Source organism: Pseudorca crassidens, chromosome 9 (genome assembly GCF_039906515.1).
Source record: "Pseudorca crassidens isolate mPseCra1 chromosome 9, mPseCra1.hap1, whole genome shotgun sequence".
Lineage (NCBI taxonomy): Eukaryota > Metazoa > Chordata > Mammalia > Artiodactyla > Delphinidae > Pseudorca > Pseudorca crassidens.
Window position 1 is genome coordinate 34,379,896 of NC_090304.1, and position 14,284 is coordinate 34,394,179.

The 14,284-nt window shown below is 35.8% G+C and overlaps 1 protein-coding gene and 1 pseudogene across 15 annotated transcripts in view; one reads left to right on the forward strand and one right to left on the reverse strand.

Moving 5' to 3' along the window:
• ANO5 (anoctamin 5) overlaps positions 1-14,284 on the reverse strand; it is a 98,488-nt gene that overhangs the window by 20,197 nt on the left and 64,007 nt on the right. For all 15 annotated transcript variants that reach the window (XM_067749602.1, XM_067749611.1, XM_067749617.1 and 12 more), the window contains 4 exons: positions 7,052-7,203; positions 4,830-4,904; positions 3,007-3,229; positions 495-664 (listed from right to left, as the gene is read on the reverse strand). In XM_067749602.1, the coding sequence (XP_067605703.1) occupies positions 495-664; positions 3,007-3,229; positions 4,830-4,904; positions 7,052-7,203 (620 nt within the window). The remainder of the gene's footprint in view (positions 1-494; positions 665-3,006; positions 3,230-4,829; positions 4,905-7,051; positions 7,204-14,284) is intronic.
• On the forward strand, positions 2,311-2,913 carry LOC137230356 (glycine cleavage system H protein, mitochondrial-like; annotated as a pseudogene).

The window sequence follows — 14,284 nt, forward strand, 5'->3', positions numbered from 1 at the left end:
GTCTAGCTACATTAGATTCAGCTGTGAAATATGTTAAAAACAGATTTCTGGGCCTTAGAAAATTCTGAATCTTTATTATATCTGGGTTAGGGCTGGAAGTTGTTATTTTCTCCATGTGATCTGGATGCACAGCCAGGTTTGGAAAGCACTGAACTGTTCTAACTCTGTACCCGTGGTAGAGCCCTTTTTGCTGTACCTCTAGAAAGTTATTCATCCTTTGATGGAAGTCTTCAGGAATACAGAACTTACTTATTCCAGTTCATAGTTCATATTTTATACCAAACAATAGGTACAATATAACTTCTTGCCCAGAACGAACTGGAAAGTCTATCAGACAGCAGGATTCTAAGACCAATATGCTCTGTGGACAGTCAGTGTCTTTGACTTTTCCTGCAGCTTGATAAAATCTGAGTTAGTGCGGGGCACACCTAAAGGTATTTAGTTAACATTGAGTTACTGAAGCCACAAACCTCACCTCTCTAGAGAATTCTTACCTCTTCACTTCTCCACACATTAAACAAATATGTGTATTTTCCAGGATAGCCCACGAACTTCCCTTTAAAGAAAGCTACATAGAAGCAGGACGAGTAAAAATTTACAAACTGAAACAGGAACATTTTCAAGGTAAGACTGCTCTCATACTCCTGGTGAGTCCGAGGAATTTCTGGTAAATAAAAAACACCAAGGTTTAATAATGCACCTTCCTGCTTCTCCTTATTTTTTTTAATCCCTGGGATAAGTGGATATCTAGTCATATTATTCTGAGAGTCTGTTGAAATCTTCCCCACTCTGGTCATAACTGACCAATATTAAGTAGCTATGGATGTGCACTAGGCTTTCAATTAGAGATTGTGTATTAATCTAATCAACAGAGAAGGCTGAGAAACCGTCATTAGTACATTTAGAGGGATGAAGTACTTGCCTGGGGTCACACAGTCAAAATATGGAATTCAAGTGCCTATTAGACTGAAGAGCCTCATGCTTATCCCCGTAACACTATATGATACCCTGTAAACACATCAGATCTCGCTCCTCTGTTTTCAATCAGGTGTAAACAAGGTGAATCTTATGAAGGGCAGAGGATGATTTCAAACTGAATTGTGCTTTCCTCTCATGAATTAAACGGCTTTATCAGTTTTGAAAACAATGTCATGCAAACGGTGGCCGTAATAGTACATATTTTCCCTCTCCTTTCCTTAAAATGCATGATGATGATCTATCATTTTATGAATTCCAAAGATAAGAAAATGTTAGAGTCTCTTCACACCACAGTAAAAAAACATGAGGCATGAAAGAGTAAGGGGCCATGCTTTTCTGAACTGATGATCTCCCAAGAGCACAAGCTGATCCAGCCAAATCCATGACATTTTCAGCAACACTGAAACAGTAGCACATATTCTAAAGACACAGATAACGCTTCCATTTTACTGAAATTTAGCTGCATTTCTACAAAATCTCTAATGTGAATACAAGAGATTTTTCTCATTGATGAAAGCTGAGATATTTTTTAGGTGCTTTGTTTGTAGGTGCTAATTGCTATAATTTTTTAGTTTTTGGCTGTTGCTAAGCAGAAAAAATAAGTGAAACTGAGAGAGAAGAACTCCAAATTTGAAAATAGATTTAATGACAGCTGCTTCCCAGTGCTTACTCTAGTGCTGAGTAAATACTGTGCTGCCTTTTTGGTTACCACTGGGCACACTGTCAGTGTACAGATTTAGGGGAGGGGGGCATGAGCTCCTGGAGAGAGCAGTCCCAGAAGAAGCTGAGGCCTGGAGTTGAGTCTCTGATCTCATCTCCAACTTGCTGGGGGCAAGGCCAGGAGCAACTGTGCTCTGTGCTAGTCTTCCTGACTGAACCTACCACTCCACCTGTGACCCCTTCACCTTCCCTCATGGCTTTAGGAGAAATTTTTAAAAGAACATAATCCAGGTTCTAACACATGACAACTGAAAAGAGAAGCACTAACTTTTAGATTTATTCAGGAGGACCTGATTGTTCTGTTTTCCTCACAATAGTTTTCAAAATCCAATACATTCTAAATACCATACACATGAAATAAAAATTATCTGTGACTTTAGAAACGTGTGAGGATTTTATTTAGGCTTCAACTAACCCCATCAAGGAAGGATTAAGGTAAGAATACTCAGAAAGATCTACAGAGTCCTAATTCTTTTTAGTTATTTTTCCTGCTTCCACTATAATAGGCCTGAATGTAGCTGTTAGGGGATTCTGAAGTACCAGGCTATGGGTCTACCTGTAGAGCAAAACTGCCTTAAAGTGTGCCTTTAAAAAATGAACTCCCGGTGTGCGGAGACCCTCTGCACCCCTGCGAACATGGCGCTGCGAGTGGCGCGGAGCGTGCGGGCCGCGGTCTGCAGCCTGCGTGCCATCTCTGCGCCCAACATGCCCTGCCCGCTGCAGCCCTGGGGACTGCGGGCGGGCGCCGTCCGGGCGCTGTCCGGCGCTGCGCACCGGCCCCACTCTGCTGTCGGGTCGTAAATTCACAGACAAACATGAATGGGCAACATCAGAAAACGGTGCTGGAACAGTGGGAATCAGCAATTTTGCACAGGAAGTTTTGGGAGGTGTTGTTTACTGTAGTCTGCCTGAAGTTGGGAAAAAATTGAACAAACAAAAGGAATTTGGTGCTTTGGAAAGTGTGAAAGCTGCTAGTGAACTCTATTCTCCTCTATCAGGAGAAGTAACTGAAATTAATGAAGCTCTAACAGAAAATGCAGGACTTGTAAACAAATCTTGTTATGAAGATGGTTGGCTGATCAAGACGACACTCAGTAACCCTTCAGAACTAGATGAACTAATGAGTGAAGACGCATATGAGAAATACATAAAATCTATTGAGGACTGAAAATGGAACCCCTAAATAAACTAGTTTGAAACAAAAACAAACAAACAAAAAAAGAACTCCCTTGGGGATTATCCAGAATGGAGGTATAGCATTGATAGGAACCCTTTTTCAGAGTCATACTAATGATTTGGCCGGCTTACCCATTTTTGTAATCCAGGCAGATATCCTTTCATAAAAGAAATTCAAGATCAAGATGACAATAAAGTTCAAGCACGATCCAGTGAGAGATGTGGTTATGTGGGGAGTGAGGAAACTTCTGACATGCTTTAAGGATGCTTCAGTTTCCATGAAGCTAGCAAATGTAGCAAAGACTGACAGGCGGTATACAATCACAGCTACCATACACGCGATGACCAGAGACATCTGCGGAAGGGAAACAAAAACTGGTCACTCTGGTCTCTGAATCCCTGTGATGCATATATATCTGAAACATACTCTTCTCTTCAACTCATATATTAAGTTTAGCAGATCTGACATGGAAAGCAAGACAAGTCAGTCCCTCTCACCATAGATGGCAGGAAATGAAAACTAGGAACGTAAAAGGGTTAGCGATAAGTGTATGGTAGCAGCTGAGTCAATCGAAAATAGAAAAGTATTCATTGACCATCCTCTAGGTCTATCCTTTAGAATGAGTTGGAAAACTACCAGCAAGCCAGAGTCTGCTTGTGGCCTTACCTGTTCTTGCGTGGCCCTTAAGGTAAGAATATGTTTTGTTTGTTTGTTTGCATTTTTAAAGGTTGTAAAGAAAAATAAAGACAATTATGTGTCAGAGACGATTTGTGGCCTACAAAGCCTATAATATATCTTTTACAGCAAATGTTTGGTAACCTCTGCTCTAGGTTGTAGTTAAATGCGTAGTGTGAAGATCACTTACTTTCTCAAGAAAAATACGTTTAAAGATTCGATTTCATTTCCCCTCAGAATACTGCCATTAGTAGTCTGATATGCCTGGTAGTTTAGATATTTGTATAAATTTTATACCTTTACATATTACAAAATCACAAAGATCTTTATATCAATGATTGGAGAATTTTATTGTGAAAGTTGAGGAACTGAATCAAATTGAATGAGTACTAGAAATAAATGACAGTGATCTTTCTGGAACCACACTCCAGAATATTTTTCAAGGAGTGTCCCAAATTGATTATCACCCCCTTTTATTCTATCATCTCTCCTAAAATGATTGTTATATCATATAGGAAAACACACATTTAAAATAGAAAAACCAATACCTTTATCAAAAAAGGTTAGAGATAAAATATTATAGGACAATATGGAATGGTGAGGTTAAAATACAGTCTACAACTGCTAATTATTTATACTTCAACAGGCTAACTTCTCAGAGGGTAACCTTGCCTGTTTTCCTAAAACTAAAGGTCAACTGTAAGAGGACATACATTTTGAAAGGGGAGGGCAGGAAATAGATTATGATGATGGAGAAATCTATCAGGTAAAAGGCATGGAAAAAATCTGACTCCCTAACAATGGGATATGCTAATTAAATTCTTCATGTAGAAGATGTAACATTTTCTTCCATTTATCTTGGCAAGAGAACGAACCTTAATGGTATAAAGTTTTTCATTTTGTATAAGTATTTTAAATGGATAAAAGATAAATTAATAATTTTTTAAAAAAAACTAAACAAATAGTCTGTAATCAAATTACTTATTTCACTGTTCTGGTTTCAAGTTATCACCAAATTAACAAAGAGCTGGGGGAGGGAGAGGGACGGGCTTTAAGATAAAGCACCTCTCTCTCCCCCCAACTCTTTATGCAAGGTTTAATCATGGCACATCCATGCAAATTACAGTTTATTCTATATAAGAGCTCCATTCAAGATAAAAAAAAATACTGTGGAGTGGGAGGGAAGAGAGGGACTCAAGCCATTGCAGACAAAACTATTGAGGTAATCCCAGTATGATCTTACATCAATAGATGATAATAGTTTTTAAACAATGCTCACCCATAAAGTCACTGTGGCTCCCGATAAAAAGTACCATGGAATACGACTACACAAAGGCAAGTAAGGTTCCACCTCCTGTAATTTTGAAGAAATCACAGCAAAATTCAAAATCTACAAAGTTGGGAATCCAAGCAGTAGTCAAAATCACAAAGCCATGTTAAAGTAGAAACCTCCTCAATGGGTTCACCACAGCTCATGGAATGCTACATTCTAGTAGTGGTTCCTTATGTTTAGGTAGAAACCTTTAGGGCTCTCAGATGAAATATTTTACAAATGATATGAGATATAAAGGATACACATTATTTCCTGAGTGTTGAATTAGAGTTGTATTTAGGGAGAGGGAGACAGGAAAAACAAAGTCAAAACCTGAGGGCTGCTGCTTAAGTGGACATGCCTTAATGATGTTAAAATTTTCTAATTGAGTTAAATTGAATTGAGTTGAATGCACTGCTCTGTAATTGCTCTGTATGATATTAAGTAGGGTGCCTTCTTTATATTTATAGGATTAATTGTCTTCTTCCACACAGTTCAGGGGCCCAGACTTTTCTACAATTATGGGTTTTTAAGTCATTAATGGAAGATATTAATTATACCAGCTGATATTTTTAGCTATATCGAGAGGCAGTTAGATCTTACGGCCAAAATACTGTCATACAGTAAAAAATAGTTGTCAGCAGAAATCTAAATCATGTAATTCTATTTAACATATAAGATTTTACATCTGTACAGTCTCAAGGATTTTTCAGAAAGGACTGAACGCAAACAGAACATAGCAGTCAGGGTAGGCTGCCCAAGAGCTCTATTGAACCCCAGGATGTGTGTGGACACATCTGATTATGTACATGTGTATGCATGTGTGTATCCAATGTGTCAGTGTGTTCGTGTGTGTGTGCATATTTGTGTATGCATGTGTGTGTGTCCATTCCTGCATGTATGTGTTCCCAACAGACTCAAATATAAGAATTCTGGTTGTGCTTAACCACTGAAGAAGCACTGCAATGAAGTAAAAAAAAAAAAACAAAAAAAAACAACTCTCATTTCCAAAGCCATTAAAGCTAAGTGAAGTAGACGATTCACAGTGAATCAATACATATTGTTTTTCAACTTGTTTCAAATGTAAACATTCAGTACATCTTGCTTTTGGTCAACGGTGTTTGGCAAAGCCAATAGGCCTGCTTTTATTTTCTTCTTTAGCCCATTAAGTATGAACAAATACACATCATGTCATTATTATGAAAATATCTCTTTTAATATATTTTTTATTAATTTCAAATAGCCACCCAAATTGTTAATGTATTTTCTGAGGTGATTTTTCTCTTCATTCATTTACTGAATATTTTGTAATGTTTCAAGGCAATTTAATAAACGTTTAGTGAATGCCTGTACTATGAGAAGAATGTTGAGTATTATACACAAGAACAGTGTCCTGAACAGAGTAGGGAATTCTACTGAAGAGATTTTTAGAGACATATTCTATTCTCTCTTTAATAGCATCAGGTAACATGGTGATTATAGATTATGGAAAGGTGGGGACTCTAAGAATATGCAGCCAAGAGTCTGCAAAGTATCTTCCATTTTCAAGTGAAACAAAAATGAGGTACCAAGAAGTCAAATAACTCAGTCAACAACATACAGCCAGTTTGCCAGTTATCCCCAAATCTAGACTCTCCTTTCCAGACACCAGTGCAATGATCTTCCCATTATAATTAATTAGAATGGACTAGGTGAATAAACTTTGGTCGAATAAAGCAATCACTCGTAAGCCCACTACCTTAATACAATACTATTTTAATTTTCACGCATTAACTTAGTATCATTTCCATGTCTATATATTTATATACAAAGCCCACAGCATGCACACTATTTTCCATTTCCTTTTATTTCACTTAGTATTAAAACTATGTATTTCATGATATGATGACTTGGATTTGCTTCAAAATAATCTAGTGGCAGGGAGGGGTAGGTGTATAAATGAAAGAAGATTGCCCATGAAATAATAATAATTGAAGCTGGGTGATGATTCCATCCTGGGGCTCATTATACTTTACTACCTACTTGTGCATGCGTTCAAGATGTATATTAGAAGCAAGTAAACAAGTTTGTATGGTTTATATGTTGTAGAGTATTTTAAAGGCAAATTGAAATACACATCATTACTTGAGAGGCCACCGACAGCTTGGTGTCCATTGGAATATACTGCCTATTTCAGTCTCCTAATATACCTTAGTCACTGCATTCACTTTCCTATGTGTACACATAGCTTCAAATTCAGGTCTCAGCTGGAGCTGCTGCTGCTCCTCCTCAAAGTCCACCAGGTCCCACTCATATTCCAGTCTGGCTTGTCGCTGTTTCCAAAACTCCAAAAACAATGTGACTATGGGCAAAGAAATGCATAAGAACAAATATAATAAAGAGATGGAGGAATAAGTGAATAAGGAGATAATTACTAGATTTTTCTTTACTTTAAAAAATCATTTTGGTTGTATGATGGTTCTTCTGTCATTGTTTGATGATAAAATTATAAATTTTGGCATAATACTATGTAATAGTCTTGAAATAACTCATATATAGAAATACAAATTCGTTTCTTAGACAGCAGTCCATGCAAGAAAAATTTTTTTTAGGCACGCTATTCTCTCTCTCTTCATTCAGATAATTTGAAATAATATTTAAACTTGACTTTTTACTAACACCTAGATTTTGTTTGCATGTCTTTTACTGAAATCATTCAAGCAATTGTACCACATTCTCAGGCTTAGGGAAATTTAAGGAAAACATAGGAGCCATTTCATAACACAGTATGTCTCTCTCTCTCTCTCTCTCTCTCTGTCTCTCTTTGTCTCTCTCCCTGTCTCTGTCTCTCTCTCTCTCTATATATATATACGTATAATATATAATATTATATAGTATAATATACAATATATATAATTTTTAAACAAACTTTCCCTTAAAGAATAACATATTTACAGAAAAGTATATAAAACATTACCAACACCCCCAGAAAAACCTTCCCTTATAACCCTTCTAAGGCATAGATGTAACTAGTTTACACACACACACACACACAGACACACACACACACATATATACATATATATATATATAAACACACACACACACATACCAGTTTCTTTACCCATTCATCTGTCAATGGACATTTAGATTGTTTCCACATCTTGGTTAATGTGGAGAGAGTTACAATGAACACAAGAGTGCTAACATCTTTTTGAGATCCTGATTTCAATTATTTTGGGTAAATACCCAGAAGTGGGATTGCTAGATTATATGACAGTTCTATTTTAATTTTTTGAGGCACTTCCACACTGTTTTCCGGTTGTACCATTTAGCATTCCCACCAATAGTATGCAAGAGTTCATTATAATTCTTCACATCCTCATCATTTTGGTAATAGCCATCCTGACAGGTGTGAGATAACATCTCATTGTGGTCTGATTTGCATTTCTCTGATAACTAATGACATTAAGTATTTTTTCATATATCTGTTGGCCATTTGTATAACTTCTTCGGGGAAATGTCTATTCAAGTCCTTTGTCCATTTTTAATCAGGTTAGGTTTTGTTATTTTTTAAAAACTATTGAGCTACAGGTGTTCCTTATATATATTTCGGAGATTAACCCTTTATCAGATAGATGGTTTGCAAATATTTTCTGCCTTTCAATTGGTTGCCTTTGCACTCTGTTCATTGTTGTCTCTGCTGTGCAGAGCATTTTAGTTTGAGGTAGTCTAGCTTATTTTGTTTGTTTTTGTTGCCTGGGCTTTGGTGCCATCTGCATGAAATCATTGCCAAGACCAATGTCATAAAGATTTTCCTTATACTCTCTTCTAGGATTTTTACAGTTTCAGGTCTTGTGTTTAAGCCTTTAATCCATTTTGAATTGATTTTTGTGATGGTGTAAGATGTGAATGAAAAATGTTGCCTGCCATATCGGTAAACAAAGGATGTTGCAGCCATCAAGCCACTACAGCCCAGATGGTGAGCCCTGAGGGAACTCAAGATGGGAAAGAACAGGATACTGGCCCCAGATAGCTAAGGTGCATATCAAAGGAATGATTTCAATTAGCCCAGATTCTTGCATCTTCCCATACAAAGAAAAGCGCTAATTCATTAACTTAAGGTATCTGGTTTTCTTTAATTAACAGTAATCTTTTGATGTCTGACTACCTGGTCTTTGTTGCAAAACTCCTATGTATCCTGGCTCCTCCCTTACCTCTTCAGAGCAGTTCCTCAGAGCTATCTGAGAGGCTGCCTCCTGGGCTTGAAGTCCTCAGAAAGTCTGCCAAATAAAACATAATTCTCAACTTTCAGGTTGTGGATTTTTTTTCAGTTGACAAAGATAAGGATCCAATTTCATTCTTTTGCATGTCGCCGTCCAGATTTCCGCAGCACCATTTGTTGAAGAGACTATCCTTTCCCCATTTTGTTTTCTTGGAAATCCTGTTGAAGATTAATTTACCATATACATGTGGATTTATTTCTAGGCTCCATTCTGTTCCATCGGTCTGCATGTCTATCTTAATGCCAGTACCATACTGTTTTGATTGCTGCAGCAAACAAACAGTTCCTAACTGGTTTTCTCCCCAGGGCTAAAAGTAGAGGCAGCAGACACAAATGCCCATCTTCCAATCTTTCTTTGAAAGAGATCTACTTGCAGACTTTAAAAGCTGCTGCCTGAGGGTCCAGCTTCCAAACAGCCTGCATTTAGGTGCTGACTGAGATCTTCCCATTTGGGATACTGATGGGTTTTGGCACACCCCCCAAATACTGGGAACCACTAAGAACAAAGAAGGCAGCTTGAACAATCACAGGCCACACTTTCAAGGCTGGGAGAGGTAGCTGTTTTACCTAATGAACAGAAATCAACACAGGGAGGCAAGGTAAATGAAGAAACAAAGGAAAATATGTTCCAAATAAAAGAACAAGATAAACTGCAGAAAAAGACCTTAATGAAATGAAAACAAGCAATTTACCTGATAAAGAGTTCGAAATAATGGTCATAAAGATGCTTACTGAGGTCTGGAGAACAATGCATGAATAAAGTGAGAATTTGAACAAAGAGACAGAAAATATAAGAAAGTAATAAACAGAGATCATAGAGCTGAAGAATACAATAATTTTATTGTAAAATTCAATAGAAGGGTTCAGCACATACTACATAAAATGAAGAAAGGATCAGTAAACCCCAAGAAAGGGAAGTGGAATTCATTCAGTCAGAGGAGAAAAAATGAATGAAATGAAAATGAAAAATGAGTGAAAAAAAGTGAAGTCAGCTTAAGGGAGTTATGGGACAATATCAAGCAGACCAACATTTGCATTATAGGGGGTCCCAGAAGGAGAAGAGAGAGAGACAGAGACAGCATATTCAAATAATGGGTAAAAACTTCTCTAACACGGGGAAAAAAACAAATATCATATCTAGGAAACCCACTGAGTTCCAAAAAAGATGAAAACAAAGAGAACTACACTGAGACACATTATATTTAAAAGGTCAAGAGTTAAAGACAAAGAGAGAATCTTATAAGCAAGAAGAGAAAAACAACTTATGTATAAGGGAACCCTCATAAGACTATCAGCAGATTTTTCAGCAGAAACTGCAGGCCAGAAGGGAGTAGCATATAGTCAAAGTACTGAAAAAAATTTGAGGACCAAGAATACTCTACCTGGAAAGTTTTCCAGACAAGTAAAAGTGGAAAGGGTTTATCACAACTAGAATGGCTTTTCAAGAAATGTTAAAGGGACCTCTTTAAACTGAAATGAAAACATATAAAAGTACAAATCTCATTAGTATAGGTAAATGTATAGTTAAATTTAAAATACATGTTATAATGGGGGTAGGTAACTCACTTCTAAATCTATTATGAAGGTTAAAAGACAAAAGTAGTAAAAATAACTGTAACTACAATAAAATTGTATAACTATAATAATTGGTTAAAGGATACACAAGCTAAGAAGATATAAACTGTGACATCAAAAACATAAAACATGGGAAGGAAAGTAAAAATATAGAGCGTTAGTATGCATTTGGAATTAATTTGTTTTGCTTGCAATAGAATGTTATAAGATGTTTTATAAAAGCCTCACTATAATCACAGAGCAAAAACCTATAAAAGACATGCAAAAGATAAAGAAAAAGGAATCTAAGCATACCATTACAGAAAATTATCATACCCCAAAAGAAGAAGGCAAGAGAGGAAGAAAGGAACAAATGAATTACAAAACAATTAACAAAATGGCAATAGTAAGTCCATATCTGTCAATAATTACTTTAATGTAATTAACTAAATTCTCCAATCAAAAGTCACAGAGTGGTTGAATGGATAAAAAAACAAGACTCAACTATGTGCTGCCTACAAGAAACTCACTTCAGCTGTAAGGACACATATATACTAAAAGTGAAAGGATGGAAAAAGATATTCCATACAAACTGAAACCAAAAGAAAGCAATATTAACTATACTTATATAAGACAAAATAGACTTTAAGACAAAGATCACAATAAGGGGAAAAGAAGATCTTTCTATAATGATAGAGAGATCCATCAAAGAAGAAGATATAACACTTATAAATACTTATGCACTCAATAGAGGAGCACCTAAAATATATACAGCAAATGTTAACAGACCTGAAGACAGAAATTGTCAGCAACATAATAATAGTAGGGAACTTCAACGCCCCATTTTCAACAATGGATAGATCATCCTGACAGAAAATCAATAAGGAATCATTGGACTTAAACTACATGTTAGACCAGAGGGACTTAAGGGGCATTGACAGCACTTTCCATCTAACAGCAGCAGAATACACATTCTTCTAAGTGCACATGGAATGTTCTCCAGGAAAGGTCATATATTAGCACCACAAAACTAGTCAATAGATTTCAAAAGTTTGAAATCATATCAAGCATCTTTTCTGACCACAATGGTATGAAAATAGAATTACAGGAAAAGTTAAAACTGGAAAATTCACAAATATGTGGAGAATAAAGGACATGCTACTGAACAAACTTAGAAAAATCAACAGAGAAATTAAACAATATCTTGAGACAAATGAAACTGGAAATACAATATACCAAAACTTACGGGATGCAGCAGAAGCAGTTCTAGGAAGGAAGTTCATAGTGATGAATGCCCACATTAAGAACCAAGAAAAAGCTACAATAAACAACCTAACTTTAGACATTAAGGAACCAGAAAAAGAAGAGCAAAGTAAGCCAAAGGTAGTAGAAGGAAGGAAATAACAAAGATCAGAGGGTAAATAAATAAAAGAGACAAAAAGACAATAGAAAAGATCAATAAAACTGTTTTATTTTGAAAAGATAATAGAAAACCTTTAGCCATAATTACCAAGAAAAAAAGATAAGGCTCAAATAAATAAAATTAGAAACTAAATAAGAGACATGACAACTGATAGCACAGAAATACAAAGGATCATGAGACTACTATGAACAATTATGTGCCAATACAGTGGATAACCTAGAAGAAATGGATAAAGTCGTAGAAACATACAACCTACCTAAACTGAACCATGAAGAAATAGAAAATCTCAACAGACCAATTACCAGTAAGGATATTGAATCAGTAATCAAAAACGTCCCCACCAACAAAAGTCCAGATCAGATAGCTTTACTGGTGAATTCTATCATGCATGTAAAGAAGAATTAATCCTTCTCAAAATCTTCCAAAGACTAGAAGAGGAAAGAAAATTTCCAAACTCATTTTATGAGGCCGTCATTATCCTGACACCAAAGTCAGACAAAGACACTACAAGTAAAGAAGTTATACTTGATGAACATAGATGCAAAGAACCTGAACAAAAGAGTAGCAAATCAAATTCAGCAATATATTAAAAGAATTATACACAATGATCAAGTGGGATTTACTCCAGGGATACAAGGATAGTTCAACATCCACAAATCAATCAACATGGTATACCACATTAACAAAATAAATTATAAAAGAAAATCATCTCAACAGATGCAGAAAAAGCATTTAACAGAACTGAACATCCATCATGATAAAAACTCTCAAAAATATAGGTATAAATGGAATGTACCTCAATATAATAAGGGCTATACATGACAAGCCCATAGCTACCATCATAGTCAGTGGTGAAAAGCTGAAAGCTTTCCCTCTATGATCAGGGACAAGACAAGAATGCCTATTCTTGCCTCTTCTATTCAATAGAGTACTGGACATCCTAGCCAGAGCAATTAGTCAAAAATAAATACATAAATAAAAGACATATAAATTAGTAAGAAAGAAGGAAAGAAGTAAAACTGTCTCTGTTTGCAAATAACATGAAATTATAAAAAACATCCTGAAGACACCACCAAAAAACTGTTAGAACTAATAAATAAATTTAGTCAAGTTCCAGGATAAAAATAAATATATAGAAACCCATTGTGTTTCTATATACTAACCACGTACTAACAGAAAGAGAAATTAAGAAAATAATCCCATTTACAATAACATCAAAAAGAACAAAATACCCAGGAATAAATTTAACCAAGGAAATGAAAGATACGTACACTGTATACTACTAGACACTGATGAAAGAAATTGAAGAAGACACAAATAAATGGAAAGATAGCCCATGCTCATGGACTGGAGGAATTAATATAAAAATGTCCATACTACCCAAGCAATCTCCAGATTTAATGCAATCCCTATCAAAATTCCAATGCTATTTTTCACAGAAATAGAGAAAACAATCCTAAAATTTGTATGGGGCCACAAAAGACTCCAAATAGCCAAAGCAATCTTGAGAAGGAAGAACAAAGCAGTAGGCATCATATTCCTGATCTCAAACTATATTACAAAGTTATAGTAATCAAAATAGCATGGTACTTTTGGCATGGCATAAAGAGAAACATAGAGACCTATGGAACACAATCAAGAGCTCAGAAAAGAATCCCACATATTATGGTCAATTAATATTTGACAAAGGAGCCAAAAATACTCAATGGGGATTTCTTCTATAAATGGTTTTGAGAAAATTGGATATTCCTTTGCAAAAGAACAAAACTGAAAAAAAAGGGAACCTCGTGCACTGTCAGTGGGAATGTAAATTGGTGTAGCTGTTATGGAAAACAATATGAAGGTTCCTTGAGAAATTAAAAATATAAATATAATAGGATGAAGCAATTCCACTTTTAGGTATCTATCCAAAGGAAACAAAATCATTATCTTGAAGTGATATCTTTACCCCCATGTTCACTGCAGCTGCTGGGTGTTCTATGCATAATTGCTCCTCTATTTGTTATGACATATAAGGTTAGTGTTGGTGTACAATCTCTGTCAATGGAAAGAATTGAAAACTACTACATTTGTTGTAATTTGTGTACCTATCATCCATTTCTGATTCCAAAAAGTGACAGGCAGGATTTGGTAGCCACATAATGAAGAGATGTCCATATACTAACTTAACCAGAGGAGGCT